The sequence below is a fragment of the Pholis gunnellus genome (genome assembly GCF_910591455.1).
Source record: "Pholis gunnellus genome assembly, chromosome: 19".
NCBI lineage: Eukaryota > Metazoa > Chordata > Actinopteri > Perciformes > Pholidae > Pholis > Pholis gunnellus.
In genome coordinates this window covers 2774226-2791946 of record NC_136546.1, presented here as the reverse complement: position 1 = coordinate 2791946, position 17721 = coordinate 2774226, and the positions used below count along the sequence as shown (strand labels likewise).

Genomic DNA, 17721 nt, shown 5'->3' with positions numbered 1-17721 from the left:
CACAGACACACAGACGCACAGACAGACAGACACATAGACAGACACACAGACGCACAGACGCATAGACGCACAGACGCATAGACAGACAGACAGACAGAGACACAGACACATAGACAGACGCATAGACACAGACGCATAGACACACAGATAGAGAGATAGACAGACAGAGATTCCTTGCTTAATAGTTAGATAGCACTAAATAGGAATGTTTACATGGTTTAATTTGTATCACATGCATTAGCCAGAGTATGCACATGCACACGGCGTCGCCACCATGCAGACTGCTGATGCTTAAACTCTGTTCCAGTGATGACTGCACTGGAGTTAACCAGATGTGGATTCGCCAAACCAACCAGTTAGACCTCAACTTTGAAGTCTTCCCACATGTGAACATGAAACATGGTGTTCAACATGATTTGGTTTCACGGGACAGACGGCATTAAGGATGAGGACTGACTGGTTGGTCGGTTTACCACGACTGGTTCACTCTGAGAAGGAGCAGCACACAGTTTACCTCATGTTATTTGAAACAATGTCCTGCAGCTTTTAACAACGTCTGGTTGCACAGCATGAGTCATCGAGGTCCCTCGACCGTTTAACAGAAAGTATTGTACTCTAGTTTGACATTTCCGTCTTTATCTGCTGCTGGCCTGATAAACATTCTACAAATACATATTGTGGTTGAAAACATTTGCTGAACTGGGCTGTTTGTGTGCAGTGTTTTTCCTGTGGTGCTGATATAGTGAAGGAAACATGGAGATTAGCTGCTCATTGAATGGGAGACCAAGCACCCCCGCTGTCAACTCCCCATTAAACACCATGTTAGGCCGTATGCTGACATTTTTACACCGCGGTGTGGCAAAGTGGAGAAATAAGCAAGTTAGCCATGTTTGAGTCTATGTATCTGCATGTCTTAGTGACCTTGTCTGGCTGTGTAAGTCTCTCGTCAACGTGTAGTGTGTTGTTTGTCTGTTAAATGATGTGTGTGTGTGTGTGTGTGTGTGTGTGTGTGTGTGTGTGCTTGTAATTGTTTTTTACGCTTATGGAAAATATGCCAAGTCTAGTTAGTGGACTTTCATCTGGATTAATGGGACTTTATAGGATTACTGCTCGGAATGCTTGAGTCGACGCTGGCTAGAGAGAGAGAGAAGGAGAGAAGGAGAGAGGGAGAGAGGGAGAGAGGGAGAGAGGGAGAGAGGGAGAGGCCAGTGGTTTGGAGCTGAAAAGTTGTGTTCAAGGTGTCACTTGAAACACATGAAGAAATCCTCTGTTCTCTTTTTTATTTCTGTGAAGGGCATACGCCTAGAAGCACAGCCACACACTCTCAATGCTGCGCTAACACATTAGTCATCCTCCCACAAATATAAAGACTCCTCTTATGTGTCGGAGGGAGAAGCTGGATGATGGAGAGATGGAAAGAGAGCCATGGGGGGGGGGATGTACAGTAAGCGCGAGTGTTTTTGGACGTGTCCACATCTGTGTCTGCTCAGTGGTGAAAAAAATGGTTGAGTTTATTTACATAGAACGCGGTGCCTGTTCTCTGTCAGCGAGGAAACGCTGCCAACTCCAGGCTTTATCTGTGACCCTGGGAGTCAGCGCGTCAGGGTGATAGATCGGCAGGACGGGCCCGCTGAAGCACAGCGACGGAGACGACGCGGGAGCTGTTCTGATTCATCGCCGCTGTCTCTTTTTCTTTCTTTTTTACATGTTGTGTATCCCTCCCGTGTCGGTCCAACTCCATGGAGATGTTGGACTCACGTTTCTCAGAGACGTCCAGTCCGACATACTCAGTGCCGCCCATCAGACCCCAGATAACCCAGCAAACCCTCACACGGTGTAACCCAACGAGAGCAGCTGCGCCGGCAGAGTCACCAGAGCATCAAGCTTTGATAGAAGCATTAAATGAAACGGAACAAACCACAGAATGGAGCAGCAAAAACAACCGTAACGTGATTCTACTCGTGGCTGGAGGAGGCCATGTGGATCGCTGTGAGGAACCGCACATCTCACAGGACGCGTGTTGATTCCAGCCAGACGACGTACCAGATTTCACTTGGAATCAGCTCAAGGCAACATGGCATACTGTGAATACGCACAGCCAGCAAAACTTACAGTGGAAGATTTCTCCACGAGCTGTTTCGTCTTCGTTTTCCTGAAGCAGGAACTAAGCGCAGCCGTCACACACACTGCTGGCCTGCAATGCTAAACGGCTACATTTGATATTTTAATGCTTTAATCAATTATTTTAGAATCAGGCAAACCATATGATTATGATGATGACTTTTAAATCCCACATTGTGTGTAGTATTGGGCTGCACAAAGAAACTACACACTTGACCTTTACATTATTTATAAGAAGACATCTTGTACTCATTTTCTTCCTTGGCTCTAGATACATCTAGTGTAGTTCTAACCATATTGGATTTTTGAGGCAGATACCGATAAGGATATTTAGATATTCAATGTCTGATTGGCAATATATAGACAAGAAATTATTTTTTTTAAAAAGAATTGTTAGCAAAATATTTATATAAAAATAATATCACATTTTACATTTGGAAAATATATTTACATAAAAGATTTTTGTATTTCCTTCAACCAGGTCTGCCAATCCAACATGTTTTATTGACAGTGACATTGTCAGGTATGATTATTCACTGCTGTTATCACCTTGTTTGTATTTGGGTGGTGGCAGAAACTCCTGAGATGTTAGCAAATACTGTACAACTATTTGTTTGCCTAAACACCCAAAGAGGAAAGGGAAAAAAATAGTTTTTAAAGTATATACAGGACTGTCTCAGAAAATTAGAATATTGTGATAATCCCCATACGTGTGATTTAGTTTACTGAACCAAGCTGAGTGTTTTTCAAGGCTCAGGAAACCCTTGCAGGTGTTTCGAGTTAATTAGACGATTCAAGTGATTAGTTGAATACCCTACTAGTATACTTTTTCATGATATTCTAATATTTAGAGATAGGATATTTGAGTTTTCTTAAGCTGTAAGCCATAATCAGCAATATTAAAAGAATAAAAGGCTTGCAATATTTCAGTTGATTTGTAATGAATCCAGAATGCATGACATTTTTGTTTTTTTAATTGCATTACACAAAATAAAGAACTTTATCACAATATTCTAATTTTCTGAGACAGTCCTGTATATTTAATTCAGGTCAACCAACCCTCCTGAGAAAAACTTTGAGTAAAAAAACAACAACCTCTAACAGTAGAGTGAGGTAATTAGCCCTGTCCACTCTCCCACATACGGTAGCAACAGGAACAGGAGGTCACGAGGTGCAGGGGAGGACCGACACATGATAAACTCTCTGTCAGTCAGACAGACTCTGGAATGAAGGGGAGGTGGAGTCACACACAAGGGGAGAAAAAAAACAAGTTGAAAGGGTGAGAAAGAGAAACAGAGAGGGACAGGGAGGGACGCAGGTAGAGGGGCGAGTGGGAAGAGACGGCAAGAGCGAGAAAAAGAGTGAGATGGGGAGAAAAAGGTGCACACGGATAAGGAGCCGAAAAAATAAGAATAAAATGAGTTACACAGAGGGAGACATGTAGACAGAAAGACAGACACGAGGACAGACTAAGTGAGGAAAGCTGCTGATTGACTCACCAGCATGAAGGAACTCCTTGTACGCTCCCACTTTTATCCGTAAAAACCCTTCATAGCTCTGCTCCGACCAATCGGAGTGACGCTAATTGGCCATAATAACCATCAGGGATGGGGATTCTGGGTAATACAAAAATGATGATGGAAAGCGTCTGAAAGACGTCTGTGCCTTAAAGCTATCTGCAGTTGTTATCAAGAGAGATATCTGAGGGTCAAGGGAGGTCAGATGGACGAGGACAAATTGAGTCACATGTAGACAGGGAGAGTGTGTCTCTTCTAATTCGGTCCCTTTGAGTGGCACCAACACATTTAGCGTTTAGCAGCTGTAAACTAGATATTTCCCTCAGGAGCTGGATGAAGAGGGAAAAAGTACTTGACTGGGAGTGAATATTCCACTTGCATTCGCCAAGTGGTCAGAAACACGACTCCTAAAGCTCATGCTGCTCCGTTTCTGTGAGGTCACTTTATCAACCTATGTGGATGCAAAATCAGTGGATCCAGGGTTAAATCTGAAATAGAGAAAAGCCCTTTTGCAAGTTTTGTTTTTTGTTATGCAATTAATTTGCATGAAAATATATTTTTTTATCAAATGTTAAATTAGTACTTTTACTCAGAATGCAAACATTAAGCGGCAAAAAAGCAACGTAATATTATTATTATATTATTATGCAAGGCGAATATAGGCATCAACCAATCAGGTTGTGTGGAATGTACACATGCAAAACAAACTATAATGTTCAACAGCACAGAGGCTCTGTAGTCATAGACTGTATACTGTATATGAGGTGGCCGTCGCCATCTTGGAATATGGCCGTCGCCATGTTTTTTTTTTGTAACCTATAAACAGAAGTTAGCATATTGGGAATGTGGAGGAGTGACGTAGAGACGCCGTATACGTCTCTGGTAGCAGCAGCGAGCTGTCAATCACAATAAGCCCCGCCCTAAAGCATACTCTGCTTTATGGTCTGTTTGACTCTAAATGGTCCATCATTTACTAAATGAACATCATGCTGTATTGAAGACTTGAAACTAGAGATTGAGACCATAAACTCATGTTTACAATGTTTACTGAGGTAATAAATCAAGAGAGAAGTAGAGTCATTTTCTCATAGACTTCTATACAACCAGAGGAGTCGCCCCCTGATGGACACTAGAGAGAATGCAAGTTTTAAGAAACTTCTGCATTTGGCTTCACTTTTCAGAACTGGAGGTTGCCGCCTGTCTGTAGTGAAATATTAGCGAGAGAGTATTCCACATTTTCATGTTATTTATTCGCCATGCACTGTGTTTAAGTGTTAAACCTCCTGCATGAAAGCTGGTTTAACCTCAAGTGTTCAACCATAAGTTATATATATTGACTTTAATACAAATGATTCATTGTAATGATCTACGCAGCCACTTTTTAGCTCCATGTCTTAGTCCTCCAGCGAGGAATAAATCTAACCAATGGTAGTTTTTCACATGGATATGCAGCGTGTGTGTGTGTGTGTGTGTGTGTGTGTGGGTTGGCCGGTGTGGAGTTGGGGAGGCATACAATGGCAGCCATTGTTGAAATCATGCAATTATCCTGAACCGATCTGGGATTTTCAACAGCGGACAATATCTCTTGAATGTTGCACAGAAAAAATAATCAGTTCCTGGGGTTTGAGATATTGATCTGGAAACTCAAACAAGTGTCCAGATTTTTGATTGTTATTTTTGTTTTGTGCCAATCTTTCATCTGTTTTTGCCTGGAGACAAAGAGTGTATACAGAGTGTAAGAGGGCTGCTAAGTTTGCGTCAACGCCCGACTCTAAACTCACGGCAAGTCATTTCCTTGTGCCTGTGCTTTCTCAGGAACTGGTGTGCTTATGTGGTGACACGCACCGTGAGCTGTGTGATGGAGGACGGGGTGGAGACGTACATCAAACCGGACTATCAGCGCTGCACCTGGGGCCAATGTCCTCGAGTCGCGTGAGTATCCATCCCCTCTCTCCATTCGCATCTTCTCTGAATCCTCCTCTCTGTCGCTGGAATCTAATCTGTATTCTATCCTGCTCCTCCAACTTCCTGTCCTCTGCTCCGCAGAGGTTTGTGCCCTCTATCCGATCCATCTTCTCCCCCTGTTTCCTGTCTGTGGATACTGAATCCCCTCTGCTCTGTTCCTGACCCGGGGACATCCGATATTACAAATATCGGAGCACATTTACTAAAGATGTGATGGATGGAATGATTTTTTTTACAAATGTCCTCGCTCCTGATGTTTCTCACCCTGTCGGCTGACTCTGGTCCGCCTACCTGATCCCCCGGTGCTTGCCGCGGGGGCCTCGGCCCTAAACCTGGACTATGCTAAGAATGAAGCCAACAGGGATTCCAGGCACCGCAGTCTGGTCTCCCACCCTGTAAAAACAACCTCTTCTTCTCCGTCTTTCTCTTTACGACTCTCCTCCTTCCTTACTTCTTCTCCAACTCCTCCTCCTGCCCTGTTTTTGTTTCTATTCCTCTAACAGTATCCCCTTTTCTCACGCTCCCAGAGTGAGAAACTGGAAGATGAAGTCTTTGCTGTGGTGCAGAAAAAGGCCCCCGCGATACTTAGAGTGATGTTTGTGGGTTGGCATGAAGGAGAGCGAGTCGGGGTTTGTTAATGTAAGACTCTGCCATAAATCTTTAGTGAGTCTTCTGGCCAATTCTGGTCTATTTATTGCATTGTTACTGTAACAGGGAGTCTCTTCAGTCGCAGGGCTAAAGGACGCATTAATGATGAAGCTATCCAAATAAAATATTACATTTCTTTCAGATGTCTCTGAGCGGGAGATTAAGATATAGTACTGGCTAAATGCAGTTTTGGAGAATGGGAGGAAATAACATTCTGTAGTTTACAAAGAGCTCTTAATCCCATCCATCATCAGTAGACGGGTTGGAGAGTTGGAGCTATTTCCCAGACAGCCGATGACTCAGTGCACGTCAACGTCAGCAGTGTACAGCGGTGGTATCCAATGCAGGGTTCAGGGACCGCTACGGGTCCTTGACTGAGTTAATCGGGATCATGCTACAGATTTTAAGTTTCAATGTTGCATTCTGGCACAAGTCAGCTACGCTCAAGTCCCAAATAACTCTGGAGTCTGAAGACACAAATCATCGGACTAGGAGTCACAGCCATGCTAGCAGCTCTGTGAGGCCGCACTTAGGCACAGGGATGCTTTGAGCTACATGCTAACCAATGATAATGCTAACATGCTGATGGTGTGTAAGGTCCACCATGCTCTCCGTCTTAGTTTAACACAAAGAAGAGGAGGGAATGTTGGGTATGTTTTGCTGGAATTGGGTCATAGATCAAAGTACATACTATTTTTGACTTGATGAAATCAAAGAAATTGTGAGTCGACTAACGATTTTGTAGACTAATCAATTAGTTGATTTAATCGACAGATCTGTAAAAATGAGTTCCTCTACAACGAGTCACACAAACGCACCACTTTAAATATTGTGTTTACCAGAGACGTGCCCATTTTATTCAGCATGGAAATGTAAGTCCTAAAAAGCTACAAATCAAAAGTCGAAGGATCACTACATGTATTAGGATTCACCCGTTGGGCCCATACATGTCTGTATACAGTTTCATGGTGATCCAGCCAATAGTAGCAGAGATATTTCAATCTGGACAAAAGCGGTGGGCCGACCAACCGTCCCACCAGCATTGCACAAATGAAAGTCCATTTCCGTTTTCGTCCTCAGCTACCGGACATACAGGAGGCCGAGGTATAAGGTAGCTTACAAGATGGTGACGGAAATGGAGTGGAAGTGTTGCCACGGTTACTCCGGGGAAGACTGCCACGATGGGCCGAAGGGAACCGGCGACACCCAGGTCGGTGGAGGGCGACCCCGCGTCACGCAGACGGGCTTCAATGCGGGCGGCGGGCAGAGAGGAGAGGGCAGAGACGGTGAGAATCACATCTACTTAGAATAACGTTGAATGTCGTCACAGTAACTCATTTTGTGGAAATGGTGACATGCTCAACATGTGCAGAGCATGTCCAAAGCATGAATGAATGTGGCTTACTTTTCAAGTCGCAAAATGACAACTTTAAGCAGATCTAGGGACAGTTATATGAAACATAACATTTAATATGCTTTCCTCTAAAACATGAAATATTCATGACTAAATAAGCAACAATCAAAGTTCCTCCTCATGGGTTTTCAGGGCCTGTAACAACTCTGTCCAAACATATTAAAGGTTCCATAACTTTGTAAATGTGTAACCTTAGAATCAAACTCCACATTTCCTCTTTCGTATCGACATTGGTCATTCTCCGTCTCCAGGTGACGGGGAGAAGATCAGACAGATGGAGGAAACGATCCGAGGTCTGACCAAAGACCTCCACAACATGCAGACCACCATCCACGGCATGAACCAGCGGCTGTACGTGATCACATGCTGGCGTTATTCCATGGAGTGTATTCACCTGCTGCATGTTTTTTATTTTATTTCAGCAGTTCAGTTTAGTGAGAAAGCTTGTTTATGAACATAAATACAGAGATTACAGTTAGGATGCTACATTCAGATGAAGCAATGTGACAATTATTCTTACATCCTTCTCTTTGATGTCATATATTTAACATATACCTCTTTTTATGACCAAAACCTGAGGGAATCTCAACTCTTCTTCTTCTTCTTCTGTGTAGGCCTGGTCTGAACGGGGCTATTGTCCCTGCTGATTCAGCTCAGCCACACATGAAGGAAACCATTAACAGCATCCAGACCAAGCTGGACCATCTCTACAACCGGACACAGGTAAGACAGGATCTTTATGGTTACAATTCAAATGCAAAGGGTAGACTTTGTTCCTTTACTTTACGTGGACATTTTGCTTGCTCAGGTCCATGACCAGACTCTGCTCAACATCAACAACCACCTGGTGAACGGAGGGGGCAACGAGCTGGACGGAGTGGCCGGAGGAGGAGGAGGAGGAGGTGGAGGAGGAGGAGGAGGAGGCACAGGAGGAGGTACAGGAGGAGGAGCAGGGGGAAACCAGCTCACCACCCTGAAGGAGGAGATCCTGACGGAGCTAGAGAGAAGGGTGTCTCTGTCCTGCTCTTCATGCCAGGTGAATCTCACTATGTAAAAACCCATCACGGCTTTGTTACAGCCCTGTGTGATTCCCAGTTGTAGTTTGCGTCGCTGTAAAATGTTTCTGCTTCGCTCCCCGTGGCCTTCTGTGAGGGACAGAAATATTAGCTACATCCAGGCAGTAAAACAAGAAAATTGCACTCGCACATAATCCACTGCACGATGAAAAGTTAAACAATACTGCAGTGAAAGGACAGATAAGGCAAATTGCAACGAGGCCAAAAAACAATTTTCCAGCAGTTTGAAAGAGTCGAAGGATTAGGATTTAACATAAAACAATCATCACGTGTCTAAACTAAGTTTTTATTTTGCCTCATTCTACGTGCTTTCCGTAGGTTTACTGTCACCTCCGTTATGCACTGCTCAGCTGTATTGTGTAGGAAAGAATTTAATAGAAATAATATTTATTTGGGGGTTTTGGCAAACTGAGCTCTTTTAAAATGTAGTTTTTCTTTTATTTCTTTATTGTTATACCACTGGGTTGCGTATGCATTTTAATTAAGTGATTAATTAATTAATTATGTTTTTTATGCCTCTTTCATCTTTTACTTTGTTTTTAAATGTAAAGCACATTGAGTTACAAATTGCTTTACATGGTGGAACCAAAATATTTCAGGACTTTAGGCGAATGACAGCAGGAAAATAAAACAAATCAGACACTGTGCTAAAATCAATAAAAGGCCTTTTTTGAAAAAGGTAAGTTTTAAGATGGGATTTAAAAGATGTCCCTGATTTTGCAAGCGTCGTAAGTATTGTTTGTTGACTGTAGGTGTGCACTCTACTCCATTTGATGCTCAGGGAGGGGGCGTTAGATACTATTTGCTTTCAAACCAAACAATTTGGGACACAGACACAAACACCTCAATACATAATCAGTACAAACTATAGAAGCAGCAATCTAATTCCAGTCTTCATCATCCGTGTTCCCTCTAGGCTGGCGTGGAGGACCTGAGGCGCCAGCAGCAAGAGGACAGGGAGCGCATCCAGGGTCTGGAGAAGCTGATCAGCTCCATGGACCAGCACCTGAGGCAGAGCCTGGACATCTCCCGCAGTGAAACCCAGCGCTCCCAGGCCTGCTGCAACACCGTCACTGAGCTGGAGAAGAGGCTGTCCACTCTGGAGGTCCGAGTCACCTCCACGGCCAACAAGTGCGACGCCGTTAAAGGCCGGTTGGACAAGGAGCTGGCAGGGACGGGCGGCGGGAAGGGACGAGTGACGGAGGACAGGCTGAACGGCAGGCTGAGAGAACTGGAGAAGAGGGTGAATAGCACGGTGAGGAAGACGGAGCAGAGGTGCACCAACACGGGGAACAACGTGAAGGACAACGTCCAGAGGGACGTCACGCAGCTGCGCATCATGGTCCTCAGCCGGCTCGATGACCACGGCTTCAAGATCGGCAAGCTGGAGCTGGACGTGGCCGTCCTCGGAGATACGGTCAGGGACCATAGCCGGCGTTTAAGTCACCTGGAGAACATCACGGCCTTCCTGGACAGAAGGCTAACGTCCACCACGAACATGTGCAATGAGACCTGTGGGCCTAACGGGAAAGGCCGCAAGACTGATGACACTGTGAAAACCTTAGAGTGGAGAGTCGTGGCTAACCAAGAGGACATCCAGAAGTTTAACACCAGGCTAAATGACCTGTCCGTGTCAGGGGACTCGCTGGTGGACAGAGTCATCAACTTAACGGACGACGTCAAAAAGATAATAGCTGTGACGGGGGAGAGCGGCGAGCATTTCAACCGGATTGTCACGGAGGTTGAAACGTTGGGCCACGATCTGGAGGACTGTTACATTTGCGGCAGGGTGGAGGAGGACCTACGCTTGCTCGCCAACTCCACCAGCACCGGCCTCGGCAAGTGCCAGACAGAACTGACAGATCTGAGGAGAAAGGTGGACTCGGGAGAGTCGGCCTGCTCTCAGGTGTGCTCCAACCTTCAGGAGGAGGTCGGGCGACTCAGAGAGGAAGTGGAGGAGTGCACGGGACAGTGTAAGGTCGACATGAACGATCTGAAGAAACGCCTTGACGGTCACGGCGTCCATAGCGGTAGATTAGGGGGGGATCTGAAGTCCATCCAAGGACAGCTGGCCGGGGTCATGGTCACATTTAGCTCCATCAATGACACCCTGAAGGGCCTCGGGAGGACTGTGCAGACACATGGAAACACACTGACCGATCTGAGCAACACCAAGGACAACATCATCTCTGAGGTAAGATGATGATGAGGGTGATGTGACGGCCACTGCCTGTACACGCGGCAAAATGTGAAATACTCGCCTGCAAATTTTATATTTCTAGAGCTTTTATTGTGAAGGGTAAGAACGGAAGGAGTGGATCTGGTCTGCGCGGCCTTTGTAAAGGTTAAACGGAGTAGTAAAGTTTTCCGTCTTGGTTCAGACTACAGAGCTTTCGTGTTATTGTTTCATAGATATAGGTGTACTGTTACAAAGCCTTCTCCATGCTGCCAGGAATGAAATGCTGGTGGGGAAAATATTGAATAGAATCAGCCTTTTGACCATAGAATATAAACTCTCCTCAAGTGTCTAAAACCCCCAAATCTTCCAGGAAAAATACTGAAGACATGACATCAGTATTGTCAATGGTAGCGACTGCCTAGCTGAAGAGGTAAAAGTGTTTAGTATTTTACAATAACAAGACTAAAAGACTACAGCCATGCTAACAGCATGCCTCCCAGCCACTCATTCTCAGGCTCATTCATGAACGGAGAAGGAAAATAACTCTGGATTCGTCCATTAGTGCATTTTACAATCTAAGGACCTAATGATTTAAATGAGGGCTATACATGTTTTTGTATTGGCTAGCTGATTTACCTCAAAAAGATGAATTCACTTTGGCGAAGTGGAGAGCAGGGTCGTTCTTCAATCAGAGCATCAGTGGTTCGATCCCCGGCTCAGGCTCCACTAGTCTCACATCGACTTGGGCAAGACACTTAACACCCGAAAATTTCTCCTGTAGCTGTCTACGGTGTAGATTTGTTATAGAATCTGAATTGTAAGTTGCTTTGGATAAAAGCGTCTGCTAAATGACTGTAATGTAATGTTACAGATGTCTTTTTCCCAATGTAAGTCTATGGGGAAACAAAAGTCTGTTTGGGTCCAATGGCATCGCTGATCAATCTGGAATCAGTCTGGAAATTGAAATTCCACCTTTTGGCCTAATGTCAAATTTGTGTGGGGTCACGCTAACATGATAATTGCTAACATCAGCATGCTAACATGCTCAAAATGACAACGCTAACTACTGATGCTAAGCGTGTATAGAGAGCTGCAGGGATGACATATTTTTGAAGGCCAACCCAGGAAGTTAGTGTATCGCACTCGATCCCTCAACTAAAAGCCGCTGTGTCTTGCACAAGATTTATTGAAAATAATTGTAATCTGTGTAACACAATATGATTTCCCACCTTGTTCCTTGTTGAATATCTCATGACCCTTCAGATTTACCTTGCGACCCCATTGTGGGTCCCGAGCCCCAGGTTTACTGTACTAGCACGTTCTAATACATACAATAGAACTAGCCACTCAGAATGAAACAAGAAAGATCAAGCTACTATTATGATCATAATGATGGTAATTAGCGGTGATGATCTGTGTTGTGTTAATAAACTGTTCATAGTGAAACAGAGCTTTTCTTTATGGACTTTGAAAACAACACTTTGTCCATCAAACAGGCCTCGTGGTTATCTTGGTAACAGTGTTTTCACATAATATTATTATAGGAGGGAAACATTCTTGACAGACACGCTGGATAATATGCTTACATATTTGTGTGTGTATAAGATACCGTAGGAAAATAAATGGCAGCAAAGACTGAGAAATGTATATTTTTTGTAGAACTTTCTCAAAAGAAACTCATCCAACGCACACACATTAACAAGTGTCCCCCACTCTCTACAAGGTGGACATCTTGCAGAAGGAGCTGACGGATCACGTCGACGACTCCAAGATTCAGTTTGACAACGTGGGCAAAGAGATCCAAATAATGAGGACCAACTATGTGACGGAGGTCAGCGAGTGCCGGCGGTCCGGCGACGGCCTGGAGAGAAGACTCTCCAAGCTGGAGGGAGTGTGCGGACGCCTGGACTCCTTTTCAGACGGCCTGGAGAGGATCAGGGAGGGCCTGAACCGACACGTGTCTGGGTTGTGGAGCTGCGTTAATGGACTCAATGTCACGGTGACGTCTCACGGAGATCTCATCGACGACATCCAGAACGTCCAGCTGGAAAACGTCCACTCCGACATACACAGACTGAACTCGTCGGTGGTGAACCTAGCGGAGGAGTTCCACAGTTTCATAAAGCAGGACTTCATGGGTGAGTCCCGGGGTCACAGGATTTGACTTTTGGACAAGAGACAGAAAGGGAGGCAAGGTCAGGGTGAAGGACAAATGGACCAGAGAAAGAATCCAGGCGAGAAGCGTTCACTTAAAGAGCCTTTAAAGTCTGCAATCTGTCTGAAAGAGGAGTTTTAGTAAACATGGGGGTGAAAGGAACGCCGGGTTAAATGTCTTAGCTTTCTTGGCCTACTGTGCATGTTTTTTAAAGAAAAGAAACTATTTTTGTTGGAGAGCATTTTCTTTCAGGAAGGTTTTCTTCCCCCAGCTGTGATGTTTCATTAGATGTTCTCCTCCCCCAGGTCCACCTGGTCTAACGGGCCCCCATGGAGAGAGAGGCGAGCGTGGAACCCAGGGTCCTGTAGGACCCCAAGGGAGGGTGGGACCCCAGGGCAGAGAGGGCAAGCAGGGACTAGCTGGACCCCCAGGTAAAGACAACAAGCTTAGTCTCTGAGTTAACAGTTACTGATTTACAAGCTCTAAAGCTGTACGATACATTCTAATAATAAAAAATAAACAGCAAGAACGACTTTGTTGGATGATTAACTCACTGTTTTTTTGTCTTTCATCTTACTCCTCAGGTCTAAGAGGCGAACAGGGTACGAGTTGTTCTTACTAAACAGCAATGAAAGCACTCATTACTGTTAGATCTTTCCTTTCGTACTAACTCCTCCTCTCCGTCTCCCCCGCCGCGATCAGGTCCTGCAGGGTCCGATGCCCACGTGCCTCGCCTTTCTTTCTCCGCCGCGCTGACCCGCCCGATGAGAAGCGCAGGAACCATTGTGTTCAACGAGGTCTTCGTCAACGAAAATAGTGTCTACAATCCCAAAACAGGTGAGCTTCAGGTCGGCTGGAGTTGTGAACAGATGCCCTCTGAGATCAGAGCTCTCTTTTTATAAGATCACCTCCAGGAAAAGTTGTTTTTTTATGTGTAGGTCAACCGCTAAGTTAGCATCACACTGGTTCTCTCAACAAAAAGCCAATGGGACTTTTCCATTAGATGTTGGATTATTGCAGAAATACTTACACGTTTTGTTCAGCAAGATAATCTTCACAAATGAACATCACTTTTTTGATTTTTGAAGCGTGAATACAATCGGCAGCAGTAAAAAGCTAACGTCAGGCTATAGAGGAGCTACACCACGGTCACATGAGTGTGACTAAACACATGGAGGCTGTGAAGGCGGACTAGTCAGCGTGATGAAGTTTTGTAGTCTCATTTAGCTTGTTTAAGACCAATGAAAGCTTCTGAATTCACCACATGGATGTTTACTGATTTTATATCGTAGAACAAAATGTTAAAATCTCTTTTAGACTTTAGACTTTATTTCAGGCATCTAAACAAAAACACATTCAAAAAAACTCATTGACTTTGAAAGAAGGGAACACCGGAAGTGCACAAATGCTGACTCATTTCCTGGTTTTAGGACTCCCTTCTGCCCCACCAGACTCTCCTCCATTGCATTGAAATGGTGGCAGAAATCAAGCGATATCTCAAACCTTGGGCAAATCAAACCAAAGTTATCTGCATGGCTTCACCTGCAGGCATATGTTTGTAAGATGACCCGACCTTTTAAAATAGTGGTGTGTGTTGTCTTTTTAATGCCATCCAACAGGTTTTGTTTAATTAAAGTTACTTAGCAAACAGGGATTCAAGAATTTTGATGAAATAAGGGAGTCTGAGCTCATACGCAGCATTAAGTTCACCATGTCACCGGCTTCCATCCTCCAGGCTATTTCACAGCTCCAGTGAGAGGGAAGTACTTCTTCAGCGGCATCCTGACGGGCCATAAGAACATGAAGATCGAGGCGGTGTTGTCCAAGTCCAACACTGGCGTGGCCCGAGTGGACTCGGCTGGGTACCAGCCCGAAGGCCTGGAGAAGCCCATGGCAGAGGCCAAGCACATCCCCGGAGCTGTGGCCGTCTTCAACATCATCCTGCCCATGGAAGCAGGGGACACGGTCTGCATCGACCTCGTCACCGGCAAACTGGCCTTCTCTTCGGAACCGCTGACCATCTTCAGCGGGATGCTGCTGTACGAGACCACCTGATCGGACACGGGGTCGATGTACCCAGTCTCAATCTGTCTGCTGGACTGTGCGAGACAGAGCAACAGAGACTGAAATAACTGGACTGGATTCATTCAGCAAGGACAACAAAAACTTCAAATTTGACTTCATGTGCTAAAAAGGAAGGACAAAAAAAGTATTTTCTAACCACAATCATTTTTTGTTTGTTAGTTTCACAGCTTTAAGGAAAACAATTTGCGCCAATGTGTTTTTATTCTATTCTTCAGAAACAAAAAGCCACTGCAGGGTTGTCTTATAATTCCATATTTCATGCTGTTCTACAAACTTGAATTCTTTACAGATGACACGGAGATAGCCCTCAGGTCTGTCTTGTGTTAAGGAAAGGACATTTGCTTTGATGATAAAAGATAAAAGATGTGGGGGTCTTTTGTTTTCAAATGTGCAGAGGTTATTGCACACAGTTTTTTGTACTGTTTCTAACTAGTTTCTTTTCTTCAAGCTCACAGTTTCGTTTTGACCACAGGCAAATTCCCAGAAACATGACGCTGAATGCCAGTTGTCTTAGAGTGATGTAGGGGACACAGTCCAAACCACCGCTCTTTAGAGGGAAATGCACAAATGAAGTCACTGACAGTTCAAGACAGAAACCGCAGCATTTTATAAATCACACTACAGCAAAACAATAAGACCATTTTAGGACATTAGCTATGCCCAGAAAACACGAGGGGAGGAGGAGGATGGCCGGGGGGGGGGAAGAATGGGGATTTCTTTTTTCTCTCCCCCTTGTCCTAATAAGGGCCATCTAACGTTGGTGGAGGATCAAGAAGCTAAAGTTCTGAAGCTGTTCCTATCATTCTATCTTACAATGGATTCTTTGTGTAAAGCTACAATAACCAATAATGAAGCTGAACTTTTGTCTCTAGGCTACAAATCCCATCTCTTTCATGAACACACACACACACACACACACACACACACACACACACACACACACACACACACACACACACACACACACACACACACACACACACACACACACACTTCCTGCCTTTAGAAGTCTAATTGAAATGACTCCAGAAGAAAAAGTGTGCATTATATCAAGTATGTAGATATTGTTGAATGGATTTCAAAATGAACATTTTCTGCAGAGACGATACAGCAGATTGGGCCACATGCTGCATTATATTGACATAATGGTGGAAGCAATACACGGATTAATATCAGCATATCAGGGTTTGATCCCAATGCATTGGTTTTTTTCCTCCCGCAATTTTTCCTTTCCAGTGTGGGAATGTAATTTTATATGTTTCTATGTATTGTAGAACCTCGAAGGAATGTAAATATTTTTCAGCGGTTTCGCCCACATAAGATTTTTACGAGTTACCACTTCACCTTGCCAGGTATTGTATATGTTTTGTATGTTTTTTTGCCACATGTGTGCCTCAAATACAGATATCCAGTTTTACACAGCGGATGTCGGCAGTCTCGCATTTATCTGGATTGTGTTCTGTTTATTACATGAGCCAGTACGTGCCAGGTTTTACACACCGTTTAGCCCGCTTCAGACTTATTTTATCTGGCACTTTATTGGCTTTCACAAATACACACAGCTGGGACGACTTTCTATTTCTGGCCCCTACTTTAAACCCCCTCTCAACTCTTCCTCTTGACTGCAGTAGGTTCATTTTAGCTGAAGACTTCCAGGAGATGGTTGATAAGCCACTTGTTAGGCTGCACTGCAGTGACACCCTGTGTTCAGTGTCGTTACCGTCACAGCTGGGATGTCGCTGCTGAGGAACCTTGGAGAGAGTATCACATGTCTTTGCACATTCATTACTTATCAAGAGGTCTCTTTATGAACCCTTTCTGCACTCAAGTCATTCCACCATCACTCATGCAGACAAAGTCATCCCTGAGACAATGTAATTGATCTATGCACTGGCGGTCAAGTGCAAAGAAGCGTTAATTCTACCTAGGCTACTTAAGGATGTAAGGATGCATGATAAGATGGGACAGAGCCTACATATGGTAAGCTGTTTGAGCATTCAATAGCTAGACTGGATCTGCATTGCAGATATCCTTAATTAAATTATTTTCAGTCCAAATGAACATTTCAGATAGCCACAATTGCATTTTTGATATGTAACATTCTGAATATCCGCTTTAGAATTCTTACTTGGAAAAACTCTCATATCTACAATCAAATTATTAGATCAGAATTTTGATTCCAGATATCCATTATGTAATTTTGAATATGTAAAATACAGTATAGTAAAAACATCATTACGGGTACCCACAATTAGCATTATGACTAGTAATAATGCAATTTCAGATATCTGCAATTATAATAATGACTGGAAAATACAATTACAGATATCCATAAATGTATTGTGGATAAAAATAGTAAGCAAAAAGGGCTCACTTCAGTTTTTGACTTGTAACATTTGGATTGCAGATATCTTGAATGAGAGTTTTTCTTCGTGAGAAGTCGAATGCGGACATCCATTCTGGATATTAAACATGTAATTGTAAAATTAACAAAAGTCCAATATTAGTGGCCAAGGTGATGTCATTTTACTAGGAAGAATGACGTTCTAGATACATTTTCT

General features: G+C 44.0%; 1 protein-coding gene across 1 annotated transcript in view; it reads left to right on the top strand.

The window, feature by feature from the left end:
• The window catches only part of emilin1a (elastin microfibril interfacer 1a), a 26767-nt gene extending 10183 nt beyond the window's left edge, over positions 1-16584 (top strand). Inside the window, exons 2-12 of the mRNA XM_079180330.1 lie at positions 5454-5570; positions 7332-7537; positions 7917-8016; positions 8280-8388; positions 8474-8701; positions 9658-10935; positions 12644-13058; positions 13381-13506; positions 13660-13677; positions 13778-13912; positions 14811-16584. Coding sequence (XP_079036456.1) covers positions 5454-5570; positions 7332-7537; positions 7917-8016; positions 8280-8388; positions 8474-8701; positions 9658-10935; positions 12644-13058; positions 13381-13506; positions 13660-13677; positions 13778-13912; positions 14811-15130 — 3052 coding nt within the window. The 3' untranslated portion in view covers positions 15131-16584. The remainder of the gene's footprint in view (positions 1-5453; positions 5571-7331; positions 7538-7916; positions 8017-8279; positions 8389-8473; positions 8702-9657; positions 10936-12643; positions 13059-13380; positions 13507-13659; positions 13678-13777; positions 13913-14810) is intronic.
• Positions 16585-17721: the final 1137 nt, after the last annotated feature.